Source organism: Gallinula chloropus (genome assembly GCF_964237585.1).
Source record: "Gallinula chloropus genome assembly, chromosome: 7".
Lineage (NCBI taxonomy): Eukaryota > Metazoa > Chordata > Aves > Gruiformes > Rallidae > Gallinula > Gallinula chloropus.
In genome coordinates, this window is record NC_140092.1 from 4,021,197 (window position 1) to 4,041,716 (window position 20,520).

At 38.0% G+C, this 20,520-nt stretch overlaps 1 protein-coding gene across 1 annotated transcript in view; it reads right to left on the minus strand.

Moving 5' to 3' along the window:
• SLC2A9 (solute carrier family 2 member 9) overlaps positions 1-20,520 on the minus strand; it is a gene marked incomplete at its 5' end in the record, with an annotated part of 93,668 nt that overhangs the window by 22,523 nt on the left and 50,625 nt on the right. The window contains 2 exons of the mRNA XM_084266640.1: positions 10,281-10,356; positions 12,880-12,981. Of these exons, the coding sequence (XP_084122766.1) occupies positions 10,281-10,356; positions 12,880-12,981 (178 nt within the window). The remainder of the gene's footprint in view (positions 1-10,280; positions 10,357-12,879; positions 12,982-20,520) is intronic.

Genomic DNA, 20,520 nt, shown 5'->3' on the forward strand with positions numbered 1-20,520 from the left:
AAGACATAAAAATATCATACCTGGACCACTGGATAATTTATTCTCCAGTGAAATTCTCCCCCTCTTGAATAATAATTAGCGTGTTTTCCTCTAATTTTTAGTTCCACGAAGCAGTGCTCTCAAGCAGAATTTTATGAGCATTTACTGACTGAATCATTTTTCTCCGAAAATTTCTTTATTGAAGGCAAAATACTATGTAACTGATGAACCCCAATAGTTTCAGTACTTTTAACATACGATACTTTTCATGAGCTATAATTATTCCTTTTAAATACAGCTGTTTCCTGGAAGCCTGTGTAATATTTACATTTTTAAACAGCTTTTTTTTTTTTCTTCTTTTTTTCTAATTATAATAGAAATTAGGAGTCCAGACATGGGTCATTCTGCCCATTGCTATATAAATCCAAAACGTTTCCTTTTGGTGTGTTGGTAACACTTAAGATCAAGGTGGAGTATTTTGTAATTTTTGTTGGTGTTTGATTTTTTTTGTGTGTGTTGGCTTTTTTTTTAAAAAAAAAAACAAACCAAAACTGAACATCACCATTAAATTTCTATTGTGCTACTTTTTGCTTCACCATTATAATTCTGAATAACTACTGAAGAATAAAATACAGTTAAAAATATGATTAACTTTTAACTACATGTAAATAGTCTTTTAAACATTTTTGATATATTTTCAGGTTCACTTTATCATATCAGAGCCCTCACTATAGCCTGACTTTCTGTTCTTCTGCTTAAATGTAAAGAAAAAAATTCTTCACTGAGCTATGACAGTCTTTATGATAGAATTAATTTTATAATTATTCTCAGTAACAATGATGATCAGACACTCATTAACATCACTTCTGTTAGTATTACATGGTTAAAGACAATGATTAAATCAATGATGAGGGGGTTTTTACTTTAAAAATAAAACACAGAAGTGTCCCTTATGTTTTCATCTGCCATACAGACAGCAGTATCATGGAAATACCTGAATTACAGACTCAGAACTGTGATCAGTCCTAGGTAAGTGAAATACTCAGTCACATCACTATGACAGGACTTAAAACAGAAAAAAACCCCCACCCAACCAACCCCTATCTAGAGTAGACTTATTCCTTCTACAATAATCTACTGAATAAAGTCATCAGACATGATTTCCCTGTCAGGAATTCAGGTTGACAGCCCATTAGCACAAAATGCTGCTGGTTGTGAACCTATGCAAGCTAAAACAGCCTTGAAAACTCACTGTGGCATGTCAGGCTTTCCTCGTGGAATATTTTAACAAACAAATTAATGATGGTAGCAGTGCACAACTATGTCATTGTATAGCTGCACTCATCCTGAAGGACCCCAAGAGTAAAAACAGCAAACCAAATTTTCAGAGAAGCTGGGACAGAAGAGTGTCTCCCTGTCTTCCTCCTTTTGTTTAAGATGAGTGATAAAACCTCATCTTAACAGTTTACAGAACTCACAAACAGTGAAGAGTCTTTTAGGACATGGGACCTCAAACACGAGTGATTAAAGAATCTGGCTGCTGCTCTAGGATGGTTTACAGGGTGTGGTGAACAGCAGATGTAGAACTAATGCATGTAGGACAATAAGTACATTTTATTTTCCTCACTGTGGATAATAACCAATAGAGACATAGCAAACAGCAGGATCTGTTTGCTACCAAGGAGAAAGGAAAATGAAGAGAGAGACAGAAGGTGCCCCTGGACTGGAAGTACCAGCTTGAGGAGAGACTCTAAGAGTTGCTCTGTGGTGAAAGTTACAGACCTTCTTTCTGAGAAAGAAGTCACCAAGCCAATAACTGAGTGTTCCCAAAAATGTGACGTTTCTGGAGCAGGAGAGTTAACATCTGGAGATTCAAAGGGAACACCTGACTGATGCTATCAGCCTATCCTTGTACATGCAATTGCCCTTCTGACCTATTTTCTCCCTGAAAATTTCTTCCTGCTATTTGCTTCACTTTCTTGTAGTAGGCTGGCTATCAAGAAACTGTCCAGAGCCACTTTCATTGCAACATAAATCCTGTAAGCATTTGCACTTAAATGCTAGCCATGGAGCTTAGCAAAAACCAAGTAAGATGAACTTAGAACTTCTCTTTGCTGTACACTGTGCCTGGGCACAAGGAAAACAAAATAGTTTGTCATTAGTTCTGCATCTGCTGTTCTACATATTTATTTGCTTGTACTTTTTAGATTATAAATATTTTACACTAATTCACAGGAAAAACTGTATTCTTTTAGTGGGCTTTCTATATCCAGTCCCCATTAATGTGAATAATGTAACTAAGTTGCTTACACAGCTTTTGAATAAATCAATTCTTCAGGTTACACAAAGCTCTAACACACATGGGTGCATTTTTCCAGCAGTAAATTTCTTAGGTGTCAGAGTTTTGAGCCATCAGCAAGTAATTAATGATCATTCAGGAAAACACTCTGGTTCAGGTAAGAGGAGTGATCTCAAGTGTCAAAGCATTCACATTTTGAAAGCTTCAATTAAGATAATTTGTAAAAGCTATTGTTAGAGAGAGAAAGTTCATAAGTTTTCTTGCTGTTAGAACTCCACATGTCATCTCTGGCAATTCCTTTATCCAAAAGATATCTTTAAAATACTGAGGGTTCATTTTTCTCTAGAACTTCTACTCATTAGAAAGAGCTGAAATCACTTCTGTAGCAGAAGTGCTAAAAGCTACACATTCACTCTATGCTGCTCTTTAAAGAGAGAAGTATTCAAATGAAAACAGAACCCAGGTATTAATCCCAAATGATACTGTATTCAATATATTCAAGGGATGTGTTATCCTCCCCTCAAAAGTATTCAGTGAAGATGTGGTCAGACTAAAAAATAAATTCTAGTTTTATTTCTTAACAGACAAAAAACTCAGTTTGTTCACTAAGGGGGCCACCAACAGATAAATTCTCCTGTGAAGCCCTTCAACTTCCCATCCTTGCATCTCTTTGACTTTAGTAGAAGTTCAAAAATACTCCTGCCCTGAACTCTAGGCAGGAGCCTTTTCCACTGCTGGAGAAAAACAGACATAAAGGGAAATCAGATGTCCTGCTGCTGTGCTTCACAGATAAAGAAACTAAGACAGTGGCATGATGATGGCAGGTGGGAGATGGAAGACTAAAATGCCAACCCTGAGGCTGCTTGGGTTGGATGGATTATAGTCTACAGCAATGGAGTGGTGTAATAGGGCAGGGGAAGGGGCAGAGACCCCTCAGCAAATCCTCATCTGAGACTGGTACATACTGGATATTAATGACCTATCTCCAGGTTATTATGAGTTCCTGAACTAAACTGCAACCCAGGTTTGGAATTTTTAACTGCTTTTAGTGCAGCATGTTTAAAACCTATGTTGTGCCCACAAAAGCCTTACAACCAGCAACAAATCAAAGCTTTCCTTAAATGCCCAGAAAAGTTATTTCTGCATAAATACCTGTTTTATCTGAGGAGAGAACTCTTTGACATTATCAAAGGATGCTTACCTGCTGGAAAGACTGTAAAGGCTTCTAGTTTACAGAATAAAAGACATTTTGAAAATTAACCTTAGCTTTTAATATCTATCACTTTTTAACATAGCAACATGGCTTTACTTGTTTCTTTTTAACGTTATGCTTTCGTAGTACAAAGAGAAGGCTTTTTCCCCCCACTGAAGCCAGCTCCAAACTCTTGCTCAAAGTGTACTAAAAGAAAGTGTACTAAGAAAAATGTCTCTGTGGGAGGCCACGAGCATTAGAAAGTCTTACATCCCACTCTAAGTGGAGAGAGAATCTAACACAACTTCACACAAAGTAAATGCCTATTTCAGGCAACAATACTGATGCTGCCTTTCATTTCAGTACTTTTATGCCTATGTGTGCTATCACACCTTTCTTTGTGCTTCACATCCAAGAGAATATTTTTTTTTTTCCTCTGCTTCCCTGATGGCATTTCAGATTGAGCAAACCTCCTGACTTTCAAAGTGACCCTTTTATCACAACCACTCCACTGTCAATACAGTTGCACACTGGCATTCAGCATAAGACCACAGGCTGATTTAAACTCTAAATATCAAAATATCTTTGATATACCTCAGGGCATAGCAATGATTTCCTCAGAGTTTTCTTTTGTTTACTTCATAATGTCAATTTAACACATGCTGAATTTACCATTATCGTGTTTGGATTGTGTCTGTATTCAGCTGTGCTAAGAAAGACTTCACTTACACTCCATAAACCACAAGTATTATAGAACTCAATTATTACAAGTATTAAAAACTCTCAAAAAAGAGAAAAAAAAGCTACATATTTTTTTTAAGATGGTCTGTGTCTGAAAATGCAATCACTATAAAAAGCAACAGTTGAAGAATTAGTATCTCACTACCATAAAATTACTATTGTTTCAAATTCTGTCAGAGGGGGAATTCTATCAATTTCCCTTTTCTGTGATGAGAGTGTGACTGGAATCATACCACTGATCTGACTGTGTCATCCTTACAGACACTGAGTAGGAACTGATTTTAGAAGTAGGACTTGAAGCAAAAATCACACTGATTCACATTTGATCCTGTTCACACTAGACCTAACCACACACAAACTCCAGTCCAAAGAGAAACGCCACTCATCCACAGAAATACCTCCAAGATTTAGGCCCAGAATAACTAATTTTAAGACATTACACAGCATAAGACAGCAAAGTCAGATGCCCTGAAGCCACTGTGTAAGCATTAACCAGAGACTCCTGCTTTCTTCTCACTGTAGTAACACCGATTTTAAAATAGTAGCTATTGATGTAAATTAAACTGTAGGCTACAAGCTCTACATCATGACCAGCTAGGAGATCCTCTCTGAGAACATGCTCACCTTTGCAGACACAAGGGCTTTTTGATATATGGAAAAAAATGGTTGACCTTATACAGAGGATCAAGCACCTCACAGGTGAAGGAAGATCTAAGATTTGGAGATAAAGGAACCCAGGATCAGGTTGGATCGTCTGATTCAAATCCAGTCCTCATCAGTTTCAGGCAGTACTTCATACAGTCCTCTTATGAATGTCTAAGACTTGTATGTTCAGTTTCTCCTCTTGCTGTGTACATCAAGAAGCTGATACAGAACTCAGCTCCTCTACTGGATAGGAGTTTCCTTCCAATTTCTATTCTAAATTTATTCACTGTTAACTACCACCTAGGTTTGTGTTTTTGCAGTGATTTTCTGCAGCAACCTTTGACTTCATCTAATCTCTCTCCTCAGCCTTATTCTCCCTTCTGTCAACGTACTTAGAAACAAAACCCCTATTCTCAGTCAGTTTTAGTTAGACACCATGAAGTTACTCTGCATCTTTTCATATAAAAAATCTGTCCTCAAGTTCACCACAGCCTTCCTGGGAAACTGCTGCCTGAGCAGTTTTGTGCTCTAACGTTCAGCTCTAATACTTCATCTCAAAAATGATGGCATGACACATAAAAACACTACGAGCATTTTTCATATTACAATACAAAGAGACAATGTATGACAACATGATGCATTAGGTGCAATCATATTCATATGCATCATATTCAGATGCAACTGAAAATTCAAGTAAACAAATAAAATAAGCAGAATGTACACTTTTCCTGTTTAAGTCAGATATTAATGTGGTTTTTCTGAAAGAGAGAGATTCTGCAAGCACCCTTAACATGCTTCAGTGCCCATAAAGAGGCAGCCATACAGGTTTAATTGAGAAAGTAAGGATAACTGTTTTTAGCTTTTCCTTTTACCTTAAATACAAACTAATAGAAAGTTAAAGGAAGAAGACACCTTGCCTCTACCCAAGCCCATGTATCCCTACCCAAGTTTCCAAAGAGCTGCACACTATTTACCCACTCAGTGAACGCATTCCAAATCAATGCCTTTTTTCATGACGCCTAAACCAAAAAGCACACAGGCTTTCTGAAGATACTGAAAAGTTCTCTTACTATTTTTCTTTGATTTTTTTCTGTATTGATTTTTTTTCCTTTCTCTGTCTCTATAGGAGCCAAAACCAATCCCCTCAGTCCTTTCTATTTACTCTTTGTTAGATGACAATACTTCAGTTGAAACATTCCATATTTTTTTCAGGTCGAATGTGTGACCAAAAAAAAAAACCCAAACCAAACCACCCACATTCTGCCTTTTTCTTCATGTGAAAACTGTAAAATTATTTACTAACATGATCCCATAATCAAAAGCAATATTGGAAACCAAGCTCTGCAATGTATAATTAACCAAAGAGCATAATGAAGCAACTGTCAAACAGCATTACTCTTTAATCTATAAAAACATAAGCAACGTTTGAAGGGTATTTTCCTTTCAGATCATAGATTGAATACCTTGAACATAAAGATACCTTATTTTTAGTCAATGTATGAAAGCTTTCTGCTGTTTGTCTTTTGATAAACAAAGATGAAGCACCAAATCTCACGTGTGCCTTTACATACCTGTTGTTAGTATTATTATTTCAGTCCTTAGCAATATGCCTGAAAAACATCTGCAAGCTGAAAAGCTGAGTTCAGAAAAATGAAACAAGTAAAAAATCCCCAGTTTATAGTAACAGCTGATCCTAGCTGTAAAGGAGCAGATGGGACTCATCCATATGCTATCAGAAAGTGGGAGACCACACAAGATCTAAGCTATCGAGAAAGTATCAGATGTTCTTACAAGAGAGAAAATATTGTATTTTTAAAGGCAGTTTTATGCCCTAGAAACTTCTAGCAGTATTTTTTAAGTTCAGTTCCTCAAGTTATTTACTGCCTTCAGATGGAAAATTCTTCCAAGACCCCAACAGCTCAACAAACGTAAAGGGAATTAATCCTAGATGAAGATCTGTATCTGCAGAATCACTACAAACCAGGTGCTCAGCCTTCTACAAAAGGCTAAAACCATGAAAAAAATCTGTGCCTTAGTAATAATGACTATGCACTAATTTTCTTTGGGAAAAAACCCTTTTACTGACCAGAAAGTTGGGTAAGGTGTTAATAAACTTCAGTCTTGTCTTGTTAAACTATCACACTGCTGCAAATATTGCTTCAATGCTAGATACTGAAGTGTGAAATTTTCTTGCTAAAGGGTTGTCATAAAATATCACCAAGAAGAAAACAATAGCCATTCAGTTTGGAAAACTCTGAGATAAGGTAAAATTCTACAAGACCACAGGAAACTTGAAGAGGGAGAAAAGGGATCAATTGTTCTGTTTCTTGCAATGTAAGACCATCACAAAAAGCAAAACAAAAGATGTCTTCATGCACATGACAGGCAGTAGACATGTAGATTTCATAAGCTCTCTCCATTCATCTTAAAACATGGTTAATAATGGAAGCTGCTTTCACATTCTGAAAAAGAACTGCTCCCAGCGAAGAAGAAACCCCATTGAAGTCAGCTAAAATACTGCTATTTATTTCCAGAGGAACCATGATATGATTCTTTGCAACTTCTCAACACAACTGAAGTGTCAATTAACTAAATTTTCATCTAAAGCACACCAACATTTAGTCCTACTGAAATATTCCCATTAATATCAACTAGTAAAAAATGTTTGAACATAGACAGGAAAGGTGGAGAGGACAACTAGGAGGCTACTGGCACAGTGTTAACATCACAGGGGTTGGAAGGGACCTGGAGAGCTCATGGGGTCCAACCCCCCTGCCAAAGCAGCTCCCCAGCTCATATCACACAGGTCGGTGTCCAGACGGGGCTGGAATATCTCCAGAGATGGAGACTCCACACCCCCTGGGCAGCCTGTCCCAGGGCTCCCTCACCCTCACTGGGGAAAAGTTCTTCCCCATGTTGGTGTGGAACTTCCTGTGCTCCAACTTGCAGCCATTGCCCCTTGTCCTGTTCCCACAGACACTGAAAAGGGGCTGCCCATTTCCCCCTGCATCCCATTCTTCAGATATTGATAAACATTCATAAGGTCCCCCCTTAGTCTTCTTTTCTCCAGGCTGAACAGTCCCAGCTCACTCAGCCTTTCCTCATAGGGGAGATGCTCCAGGCCCTTCGTCATCTTTGTAGCCCTTCATTCTTTAGCTGTAAGAGTGATGAGCACAATGAAATACAGAAAAGATGATTCCATTTTAAAGAATTTCTGTAGAAAGCAAGTAATGTTAAAAAAAAGCGCTCTGTGTTTTGCATGTGTCTACAGACACTGCTCCAAAGAGAGAGCAAAATACAACAGAAAACTCTGAATAGCATCACTAGAAAGAAGAAAACCAAAATTATTCTGAGGAACAGTGAAGGAGAAAGGTGGAGTAGGTTACTATGCTGAAAATACAACATGTAAGAACACGTTACCTGCAAGTTCTAAAAATTGGTGGCACATGTCCATAACATGGAAAAAAAGCTACAGTGTGTTTCAACAGAGTGTTTGTGGGTTTTTTTAGAAAAAACACAAAGGTAGATGTTACAAGCATCTGCACTCAAACAGTTTGAGCTACTTAAAACACTGGCACAGAGATTTTCAAGAAGTTCACAGTCACCATCTGACTTTCCTCAGGTATTCAAAACACAGGAGCAGTTATATTTCACCAACTTCTTTAAATACATAGATCTTGCTCTAAGAAACCTGTGTCTGCAATACTAGGGACTCAGCTGAACCCGAAATTTGTCCTTACTAAAGCACAAAGGAATTGCAAGATTGTATGCACTATTTGCCTGGCAAGATGAGCTGGGGGTGAGGAAGGAGAACGGTTTATAGGCCACCTACAGTGCAACATTAGGTGTGGTAATGACCCTAATCAAGCCTCCTTGACTCCTTCCTTCTTCAGCCAGCTACCACATGCAAAGGAATAAGCACAGAGATTAGTGACTGACTGTTTTCCAAGAGGAAGTGGAATATTTTGATGTCTCTCCCCCTTTTTTCTGGGAAGCAGTGCAACTTTTCCTCAGCTTGTCTGAAAGAGGATCCACAGCATCACAGCCATGTTTCATTAGTGTCACATGAAACACCAGCAACTCTCTCTCCCCAAATAAACCACGATCAATTAATGAGATCACTTCAGTGGTGAAGATGTACAAACAGTTGATTAATGTTTAATGTCAGACTCTTTATAAAGAAAGAGGCAATAAGTGGTGCATGAAAAAAAAATGAGAAGGTAGGGGAACAGGAATCTTGCTTCCAAGGTTTACAGCAGAACACCTGTGGGAAAAAAGCAGCTGATTTTCCCCACTTTCGTGGAGAACAGTTTCTAAGAGAATCTTTGAAATATTAAGTAGTGTTTTGACATCTTGTTCTGTAGGCGTACTGAAGTTGGATTAAATTCCTTTTTATCTATCTGCAAATAACTTTGGTTAACATTTCATTATTTGATAACTGCAGGACCTGATTCTGATCAAGCATCTGAAAGCTAGAGCAACACTGTTCAGAGAAATACTATGCTCAGGTAAGTATTTGCATATTATGCATAACCATTAAAATGCATTTTCCAAAGACATGATGCAATTAGTATCACAGATCAGAAGAGACTTTGGAGGTGAACAATTAACTCAGTGTCCAGAGTTGCCCATGCTGAGGCTTAACTGCTCCTCTTTTCCTTTCATTCTACATTTCTGATAAAGGTCTGGCTTTATTACCTTTTTGTAACTTAAACATGTTCTTTGTGAAAGTAAACAAAATGCAAAGATTACAACCTGAGAATATTGGCTTTTCTATAAAGTTCTATCCACCTCTAAGTAATCAACACTGGGCTGGGGAAATAGATCTGATAAACTCATTAGAAATTACAAAAAGAGTTACCTGAGGCTATCAGCTCTGAAAGGTACACTGATGGTAAAGAACTGCCAGTCAAGAAGCAGCTCTACCATCAGGACATGTGCTTTTCCACCATCTTCCTAAAGACAGTACATGCAAACCCAGCACTTTATCTTTGGAAGGAAGAGAAGAAAGGAGCCACACACAACTGTCTCCTTCATCCCCAGCGTCCAATTTGCTTCCTACTAACACTGAACTGCTAACACAAGCACTGATAAATAAAATAGCTTCCAGTCTGAGTGGGTTTTTTATAGATTCACAAAATCATAGCAATCCCACAATAGCAGCCAACATTTTAATTTGGAACTGATTGCAATTTAGGCACTAGTTCTCAATTATGCTGACAGCTACATGGAAATGGGTGTTTACATGGGTTTTTACAGAAAATACTGCTATCATTTTGTGTTGCTATGACCTTTCCTGCCTTAGATCCCTTTTGGTCATCAGATAAGGGTAAACTCAAGTCCCCTGAAAGAAATTTGTTAACAAAATGCCAGTGCAAAAATACTTGTGCTTTAAGGTACAAACAGGAAAAGATATAAACATACCTGGTCCAATGCAGAACGATGCAATGATTGCAAGGATGCAAAATATACTGAGATAAGGAAGCCAAAACACAGTTTTCTGGGTAGATAAGAGACATTCACGGTAAGTATATTGTACATACTGAATAGATTGATATAGATGTAGCTTAAGAGACAATTAATATAACTTTAATATAAGAACTTTCCTGGTGTTAAGAATAGATTAGTTTAAGAGAAAGCTGTAACTGTGTAAGCTGCTTGTGAGAGCAGCTGCAAAACTTAACCATAACAATACAATAATAACAGCATTGAAGATAAAGAAGCAAGAATTTGTGTGGTTTTAGGAATAGGTTAGTTTTGGATTTTAGTAGAATTTGGTTGTAATCACACAAGCTGTTTCATGAAGGTGGCTACAAAACTTAACCATAATAGTGCAATAGCCTTGAAACTAGAGGAAGTAGGAGGCAGGGGAGTCATAAATAATGAGACAACCAATTAAGAGACAGAGTATATCTTGTTTTCAGCAAAAAACTAACTAGCTTGTGCAGGTGTTGGGAGCCCAGACAAGTATGGAGAGGAAACATGAAGAGCGTGTGCTGAGAGTGAGGAAGACCACCTAAGGACGCCCTAAGAGTCATTGAGCATGCTCTATCCATGAGGAATTAATATAAATGACTTCTTAGAAATAATTTGCATAACCCTGCATTTTCTTAGAAATTTCAATGAATATGTATAGTTAATCTGTATATATATGAGAAATTTGGCTTTAATGGGCGCACACATTGGGAGGAGCGATCGATCCCCTGTGTGCCCAGCGCTGCAATAAAGGATACCTGCTTCACAGTCACCAAGGCCAGTGAGTTTTGATTCTGGCTTTCTGAGGCATCATTACCAATATTAAAGAAAAAATTAAAATCACAGATAATAGGGTTTTCCATCATTCTTTCTCTATGCCAGAATGCAAGTCTAGTATTAATTTTGATAATCACGGTATTACTGTAGATCTTTATTAGATGATCTGTCTTGCTGTCTGTACAATCCTTGTAGAGGAACACTAGAAAAGCTCTTGCACCACAGAAGACACAACTCTGAAAGTTTACGACTTCTTGGAGTAAAGTTCAAACATTCCTGGAGAAATTTTGCTTTCCACTGAACAGATTCAGTGCCTCCATCCTCGTTGGGTATTTCAGCCATGTTTAAAACAAGCAACTATTGTGGCCCATAGAGCTTCAAAGTTCCCCAGTTAAAGGCTGGTCTGAGGTCTAGATACAACAAGCTGTCTTTTGGTAGGACAGCTGTATCTGAACCTTAGCAAAGCATGTGAAAGCCACAGCCCAGGGATTTTAGCTATAATCTGATTATGCAGGCAAGGAGGGCCAAGTGTGCAAATGGCTGGTACAGGGAATAGAGAACAAACTATAAATGGTTAAAGGAATTGTAAATGGAACCATTCTAGAGTTCTGATCTGAACTCAGATCCAAGGTCTCTAAAGGAACTGTGAGAGAGAGGGTGCAAAACCAGAGTAGACACAGATTCCCCTGAGACCAAGCCTGTTTGTACCCCAGGTTCTTTGCTTGAAGCAATACAGAATCTTTCATACTTAACAGGCTGAGACATTCTGAAAGCAATGAAACTGGAAGGCACCAAAACCCTAAAGATTTAAAAGCTGAAGGTCCTCATGGATCGGACTCGATTTTAAAAGACTTGGAAGAGAATGTTTTACTGTTTACTTGCAATAGCATCTCTGGAGAACTGTCTTACAGTTCTCATGATGGTTATGTAAAGCAAAGCTTTATTGTGCTGCTCATACAGGTAAGTCAAATAAAACTTTGCAGCGGTGTAGCATACACCTGCTAGTCAAGCTGACTGACTGGCTTCACCCAAAAAACAAGATTTAAAAGTAAAATTAATGGCAAGACATAGGAATCAACAAGAGCAGAAAAACAACTTGATGAAAGACTGCCCAAACCCACATCATCGAAGACTTGTCAGTTTTACTTCTCAAAAACCCTTGGGAATAAAAGACCCTTCATCATTATGAAAATGGATCTAAACAAGGCAAAATAACTCAGGGTCGGCATTTAGATTGGCTTAATAATCCTCCTCTGACCATCTGAAATAGCTGGGGAATTACTCCTAATAACCCTAATAATATCTGAGAACCTAAGTGTTTATGTTCTGCAAAGGCTGTCTTTGTATGTTCTATAAAAATATTGGAAATGTAACTTGAAAGAAAGAGCAAACGTGGAAATTTTTCACTACTGGAACAAAACATCCAAGCCTAAGAACAAGAATGACATACAAACTACAAAAGAAATCTCAGAAACTGTATTACAAGGAAAGATAAAAACACTCAATAATTTACCCAACTATGGGTAAAACTGTCTTGGTAGTAACTTATGATATGCACTAAGCTTTGAGTTAAGACAACTAAAAGTGACAAAGCCCCTATGGGTTTTGAATACAAAACCTGCTGTGGCTAACCACAGTACATCAACACTCACAGAAACAAGAGACCTTCACATCCTTAGGTCGAGCCAATTAAAAGGACTGGCTTATATAGGAATAGCAAGACAAACAGGTATCGAGCAGCTGGTGTTTAAAATAGTGACTGTGGTGTTACCTGTAAAGTCAGGGAGACGGTGAGTACTGCGAAGAAGACAACCATCAATCCAAAACCCCCGATGAGAAGAGGTCTGCGTCCCAGCCGTTCAATAACTAAGCCCTGGAAAACAAAACCCCTCAGTTGACTTTCTTGGTAAAGCACTTAGATGATGCAATATGTTCCCCTAGTAAATATGAGCACCAAAAATAAAGCCACGTGGGTTATTTTGTACTATTTATCAGCTATGAAGGATGGGTTCATAATTGGGTTCATAACTCTGTTTACATAATTCAGCCTCTTTGAAAAAACAAGTCAGCATAGCATCCTTCTTTAAAGCCACTGAAAAATAACAGGAAAGCATCAAAATGGGTATTTGCTAACAAACTTCCTCCTACAGAACAGATATTGCTAATAAAAATGTGCAACTGGTAAATTCAACTTCAATACTGTTACCATGGTAGATTTCAAAGTCACTGCAGCATTAAACTTCTTCCATAACAATTTGATGGTGAAAAAAGGACTGTACATTAGCTATACAAAAATATTTAGTATGATGATAGCCACACAACATTTGATTTCTTATTTATTTTTTTTAGGGGAGAAATAATTCTACACTGGATGAACTGCTTACTAATTTGCACCAAATTCCTATAATAATGTTCTTAAACATGTAATTTTTAGATGTCCAAAATGTTCAAATATTTTGACTATTTCTTAATTTTAACATCTCTCTGAATTTAAGCTTAAAAGGATTAAAATTTAAGCTTAAAAACTTTTAAGCATAGATCAAATAATTTTTAACTTTTTTTTTGTCCAAATGCAGAAAAAAACAACTATTTTGCCATGATAACTGGGAGAGTTAATGCAATTGGAATATCCTGATTAAATAAAAATCCCCTCATCAAGAAACTTTGCTCAGAAAGGGGATTGTATAACTGATGCTGGCACATTTTAAATTTAACACTGGAAGATAAATCAACTTCATTAAAAGCAATCACAAAACCTGAATAAAATTAAGAGATTCTGAAAAAGCTGTAACATTGAACAGTCTTTTCTTTGATTGTCTGACTCATCAATAGGCTAATAGATAAGTTTTTGGTCATCATATCTAAGGCACTATTCCTGTTGATAACTACTGTAGCTGCTAATTACAACTTGCTTTCTAATGAGAAGGATAAAACAATTTCATGAAGCCAGAATCTAAGTGACTGGAAGCCAGAATCACACAACTGTTTCCCAGGTTGTTATTTACTATGGACTGAAATCCCCCTTTCAGACCTCTCTTGAGCAAAAGAGAAAATGAGCATCTAAAATGAAATCTGGAGCAGCACCCATCATTTGGGGAGACGATGCACACCATTCCACTGTAGCCATTTAGATGAAAGATGTTGAAAGAAAATACAGGGTCACCCAGGGAAGAAACACCCTGTGTGGCAAGCACTTCTCCCACAGCATCTAGTTCACCAGCACGTTTTAGGACAGGCTTTAAAACACACAGACCCTGCACCCTGCCAAGCTGGACTTCCACACCGGAGACAAGCACCGTGACGCTGCAGAACACAGAAAGCAGCTCTGGGGCAAGCTTTAGCATCCTTTATTTCTTTAAATGAGGAAATATACTCATTTTGACAGTTTCCACAGCTTCCATAATAGAATTTATTTCAGAGCCATGTTTAAAATAGACCCACACTGATGTTATTAACATTTCACAGAGTGCTCACGGGGTCCAAGTGTTCCAAAGCTGCAACTGCTGCACTGTCAAAACCTCTACATGAGGTGAAGTCATATGATTAATGATTCCCTCTTGCAAGTGCGTGTGGCCCCACATACACTTAACCAAGAGACATTTTTTAATAGCTATGAGGGATGAAAAGTTATCTGCTGGGTCCATACAAAGACTGAGACTTCTGCAATAGATGCTGAACATACAATTTTATATGAATTACAAGTTCAGCAATAGATGCTACAGACATTAAGTTCTAGATTGGTGGTCATGACTAAGCAATTCTGGTGTTACATCAGCTGGTAGGGTCTGTATTAAAACAGGGTAAGGGATGAATGGTTCTCTGGGAGGGGAAAAGGTTCCTTGATGGTTTTCATACAGAGCAAAACACAGGGGAAAAAAGTGCTGAACAGTTTCTGGTTGTACAGTTCAAAGCAAAGCAAACCCTAGTAAGGGAGGACAGTTTGGACTAAGTCCTCTGAAAAGCTGAGTGTATGCACTTCTGGACATATTTAGGCAACTCTAAATGGGTTTTAACTGAGAGTAGCCAAGCACAGAGAGAGTTACAGCAGATCTGCAGGCTTTGTATCCCCCACATCCTTTTTACAGAAAATAAGACTAGTTTCTAATACATTTAAATTGTTTTTTATTCAGAGGCTATTCAGGAAGAAACAAAGCAAATCCACATGCAGTCATTCTTCTCCTGGAGCTGATGCCAGGCTTCCCAAGCATTCATCATTGCTATTTATTTGATACAGTAGCAATGAGGAACTTGAATGCATCAGCTACTGGGCACTCCCTGCAGTTTCTGCCCCAAAGAATTTACAATTACAATTCTTGGTGACATTTCTTCTGATTTATGGAATGGACCAACTTTGTTCACTGGAAAAAAATAGGCAGCAATTTTGTCCTTATTCTGAGGGATGTTATGATGTACCAGAATTGCTGGGAATCGTATAATCATGTCCAAAGTTATAGGAAGTTAAGTACACTGGCAATGTTAACCTAGGAAATAGACACTCAGAAGGTATCTCAATTAGACATGATTAACTGTGCAGTTACAGGCAGAGCAATGCCTACTTCCATTTTACACCTAAAGCCATCTTGAATTGGTTCAAATGGGTGACCCTCCTCTATCACCAGTTCCATCCCAACAAAACACATCTCTGCTTAGGGCACAGATTCAAAGCAGGCACACCAGTGGCTCATGAGAAGCCAAGCACAGCAATCCAAAGCATGCTCCAGACTTGGTGATAAATTACAAAGCTGTGATTTTGTGAAAGGTAGCGTGTGTGGACAGACAGGTCTGTGGCTTTCCTGGTCAGGAGGTGATGCAGAAGCATCCCCAGCCCTAATGGCACATCACAGTTGATCAACTGGGGCCAATCCACAATGGAGAGGCCTCTCAGGAGGCAACATCATTCATTCATCAAGCCCAAAAAGGTTTTTGAATCATTTAGGTGCACAGATGTTTCAACAGCCAGCACACCAAGCTGTTTAGGTCTGCAGTATTTTTAACTAAAATTTCAATTCTTTTTGAGGCATTCTTAAGGAAACCTATGGCAACATGTCAGCACCTCAAATTTCTCTGCTGAATTGTTTTTTTTCCCCCTTTTTATGATTAAAAAAAATAAATCAGGTAAGGTGTGAAGTTTCAGCAAATACTTGAAAAGAAAGGTCTAACATGTCTTCTGTTACAGCAAATTTCCCTGGTGAGAAAATTCTGGGTTTGATTTTATAAACTGACAAAAATTCATTTTTGGTTATGATTATACAAATCCAAAACTTGTTAACTTGAAAAACCCACTAAGATGTTTATGACTCATAAGAAGTCACCAGATGATTCACCAGTTTTCAAGTCTTTTTAGCTCTGAACACACCACTGAGTTCTCTGGTAACTGTTACCTATTGAAGACCTGTAGCAAGTCACAACATAAAGGAGTTGGAAAGAGTAAAGGAAATAGCAAGAAATTCAATATATGCTCAAGTACAGTAAAAAAAAATAAAAAGAATCTTACAACTGTTTTCTGTGATAACCCACTGAGTTATCTGCCAAATTGTGTAGGCTGATACTTGTTTATGTATGATCATCAACATGCATTTGTGGAAGCCTCTACGTGGTGACAGTAACCAACACAGCTGAAATCACTGAAAACGTGTAAAAAAACATTGCAACCAAAATTCTCTCAACACAAATGATATGCAAACTACGTTAACAGGTCACACAACTTACTTTTGTCTGGCAGGAAACGCTTGTGGATAAAGGTTTTACAAAAATAAATGTCAATCTTTTCACTTGAGTCAGCTGCAGATCCCAGGGCTGACATCCTGACAGCAAAGCTTCTCTGGGTGAAATGAACGCATAAGCGAGTTCTACAGCCCAAATGAGAGGTCACTGAATGCTATTCCCTACTTACTTCCTGGACCTAAATTATACTACAAAAAGCCTATTGGATTTTATTGATTTCACAGCTCTGTAAAAAAGTTTGATCTACGTGCTAATGTCAAGAGTAGCCCCGCTTCTTTCCTTGAGTATTTTGGATATAGGTCTGAGTAAGACTGTATGTACATCTAAATTCAGACTTAATGTGACAAGCTAACGAATACTGTGTTATTTCCCTTTTAAATAACAAGATTAAAATGGATAATCACATTTATATCACTGTCAGGTTTTCTTTTATGACACAACATGTACTATTTTGCATCCAGGAAAAGTAGAGGAAGAAAAGACTGAGGGTTATAAATTGGGGAGGGGTTGATTCATATTTTTATGCATATTCATTTTTCTACTGTATGAATTACACAGTTGTAAAGACATGGTTTGTTTTATTTAAGCACCTAAACTGGAATTTGGAGGCCCAGCACCAAGTGTGACTACCTAAGCAGAAGCTTTCAATAAATCTGTGCCTATGCTGGCTCTCACATCAGTTTGCCTGTATCTATGTTAGAGCCATGACCGGATAGGATCCTACACATCTTCTGTAGGTACCACGCTACAGATTACTACCAGCAAAGGGTGGAATCAAATGCTAAATTACTATGCTTGGTCTGAACTATCCTTAATCAGCTTTACTTGGCAGTGGAATTTTCCATTCGCTTAAGAGGACCTCCACACTTAATGCCTGCCAGACCAGCATGACCAAGACATGCAGGGATTCACTGTAGATGGTTGCTTTTGCCTCAGCAGTGCTTGGAAACAGCCCTTAAGGACAGCACAAAACACCACCGTTATTTATTCCTGTTGTGTCCCTTCAGCAAAGGGTAGATATTTTTGAAACAAAGTTCTTTGTGTTGATGACATTTGTTAAAAGCCCTAAGTTTTGTCTTGTGTCATGTTCATGTTACAAAACCTAGGCTAGATTTTGACCTTGATTATTATGGCTGATGTTTTATTTTCTAATGAGGGCAACTAAAAGTCCTGATGCAGATCACCATGAATAGATTGGGGTAAAAATTACTCACGACCCTTTTCTGTTTTAAATACTTGAAAGCAAAAGATCTGTCTTTAAAACTTTCAGCTTCTGAACGTATCCCACTGAAGGACTCATACCAAGCTGGTTCAGGACTCATACAAATAACCACTCTGCCTTGGGTCTTGAGTGATGCTGTAAGGTAGACCTTCTTAAGGTGACTTTTTCTCTTGTAAGGCACTTGTAACGTTTGTCTACCCAAACATTCAAGTGTTATAAAATGACTAAGAAGAAATAACATCTTTGCCTAAAAGCGATCCCATTGATCACTTCTGAAATAAGGTAACAAAGCCACAGTCTGCCATTCAGCCTGCAGTGAAAATGCACCCAGGTGCACTCTGGCCGTTGACAAATGGCATGTCCTGGGAGTCTGCTTGGTCAATATCTCTTTTCTCCTGCTGATTCTTTCCGACCACATTTTGCCCAGTACAGCAACATAAATCTGAGTATTTTTCCACTCACAAATTTGCTCCACAAAGATTGCCCACATTTACATTTCAGATCTGAAATGAGGAAGAATTTGTGACTGGGGAATAATTAGTGACTTCCTGCTTCTAAAAGCATCCAGGATCTTCTATTCCAGATGAATCACCGAGTATTTTTTTGGATTTCACTTGTTACACATACTTAGCAGTGCTTTTGTAAGACTGGGCAAAGCATATGTAAATCATATAAAAATTCATGCCATCGAAATTTTATATCAACAAAACAAATTAGTGTGGTAGACAATTTTGGAAGCCAACTGTTTGCTCACGTAGGCAACTATTTATGGCTTCTTCAAATTACAGATGATGAGTTGCATAAATATTTCTTTCGGATAACATTAACAGCCTTTTGTGGCAAGTAACTTTTTCCCCTCAAGTCAATATGCAGGAGCATATTAACTGAATTTTTCACCTCAATTTGTTAGTTAAAATGAGGCTTTTGTAATGATGATTAATGATCATCCCCAGGAATCTTGTGAGCAATATCTGAGAGCACTGGGTCTGGGCAGACAAAGCACCTATACTATGTTATGCAGGGAGAAGGAAGAGAGGGTCTTGCTTTCATCCCTCTCCCAAACCTTAGGATGAATTATTAACTGATCAAACAGTTTGACAGCAGCTAGAAGAGACAAAGGGATTAGAACAGTCAAAACAGATTTTCTCAGTGCAGAGCGGTGTGACTTCTTTCACCGTTTGAGAGGAAGGAGAGTTGATAGAAAATGAAAAACAGGATAGATTTTGACTTTCCTAAGCCTTTTGACACAGTTCCACATGACATTTTGTGTTTGTGCATATGATCTTTTCCTTCCCAAAGTGCTGTACTGGGTGCCTTTCCCTGCTGAATTTCATGTTACCAATTTCAGGCCACATGTCCAGTTTCTTACGATTTTCCATAGTTCTTGCAAATATTTTTGAGTCTCTCCCTTTGGAGAATTTGAATAACACAGTTGATTATAAAAGGCCTTTTGTTACGTCTCCCACATTATTAATGGATATTTTTATGATTAATTGACCCAGGAAAAACCAGCACTTGTTATGTCTTTGTATGACAGTGAAGTACTGATAGATATACTCTCTAAGAATAGTTTTGCAGTTGGCTGAGCAACCACACTGTTATTTCCTCCAGCCCACACCTGCAGTATCTCATATTCTCTAATTTCCACATGCTGGGATTTTTTTATACAATGTGCATGAAAAACTGTGAAATTCACTGCTTTAGGATGCTGTAGGTTCTAAAAACATACAGAAGTTGAAAAGTAACTAGAAAAATACAAAGAAAAAATCCTATCCAGGCTATTAAATAACAATATATATTCCCTTCTAATTCTGGTACTCCTTGAGCAACAGCTTGTTGGGGTGGGTGTACCAAAAGGGGAAGTGTTAACAAATGGTTGCCTCATTCTTGTACTCTCCTTATAGACTATTGGGGATTATGGGTAGGTGAAGGTTGACTCTGACCTACTGCAAATAAGGTCACATGGGACACCATTAAAATCTTACTATAAATCAAATATATAGCAACACTTCCTGAGAACTCTCAAGTTGAAAGTTTTTGTTGTCCCACTATTTCCATGTGCTATAACTGGGTGTCACTGCAATATAATTCCTCCTGTTTTGACTCCATCAGAGCCACAGAATTTCAATAGAGATATTTTGTGTTACCCTTTGGATACCATGGAGGAAACATTTTAGGGATAAGGACACTTAATGAAATGTCTGGACTACTCTTTTTTTAAGATGTGCCATGTGCAGGTAATCCCTTCTTGTATGTTAAGATCCATTAACATTAAAAACACTCCAAAAAACCAAACAGAGCACAGATCAAATCTAAGAGCCCTCTATCAACATCTCAAAGCAGAATACCATCATCTGACCTAAGAAAGCTGGCTTCCTTGACTTCTGTGTGACACTGCCAAGGATTTCCTACATTTTTTGTGGTTTACTGCTGAACCGTATTTTACTTATTCCAGGCTTTGCACAG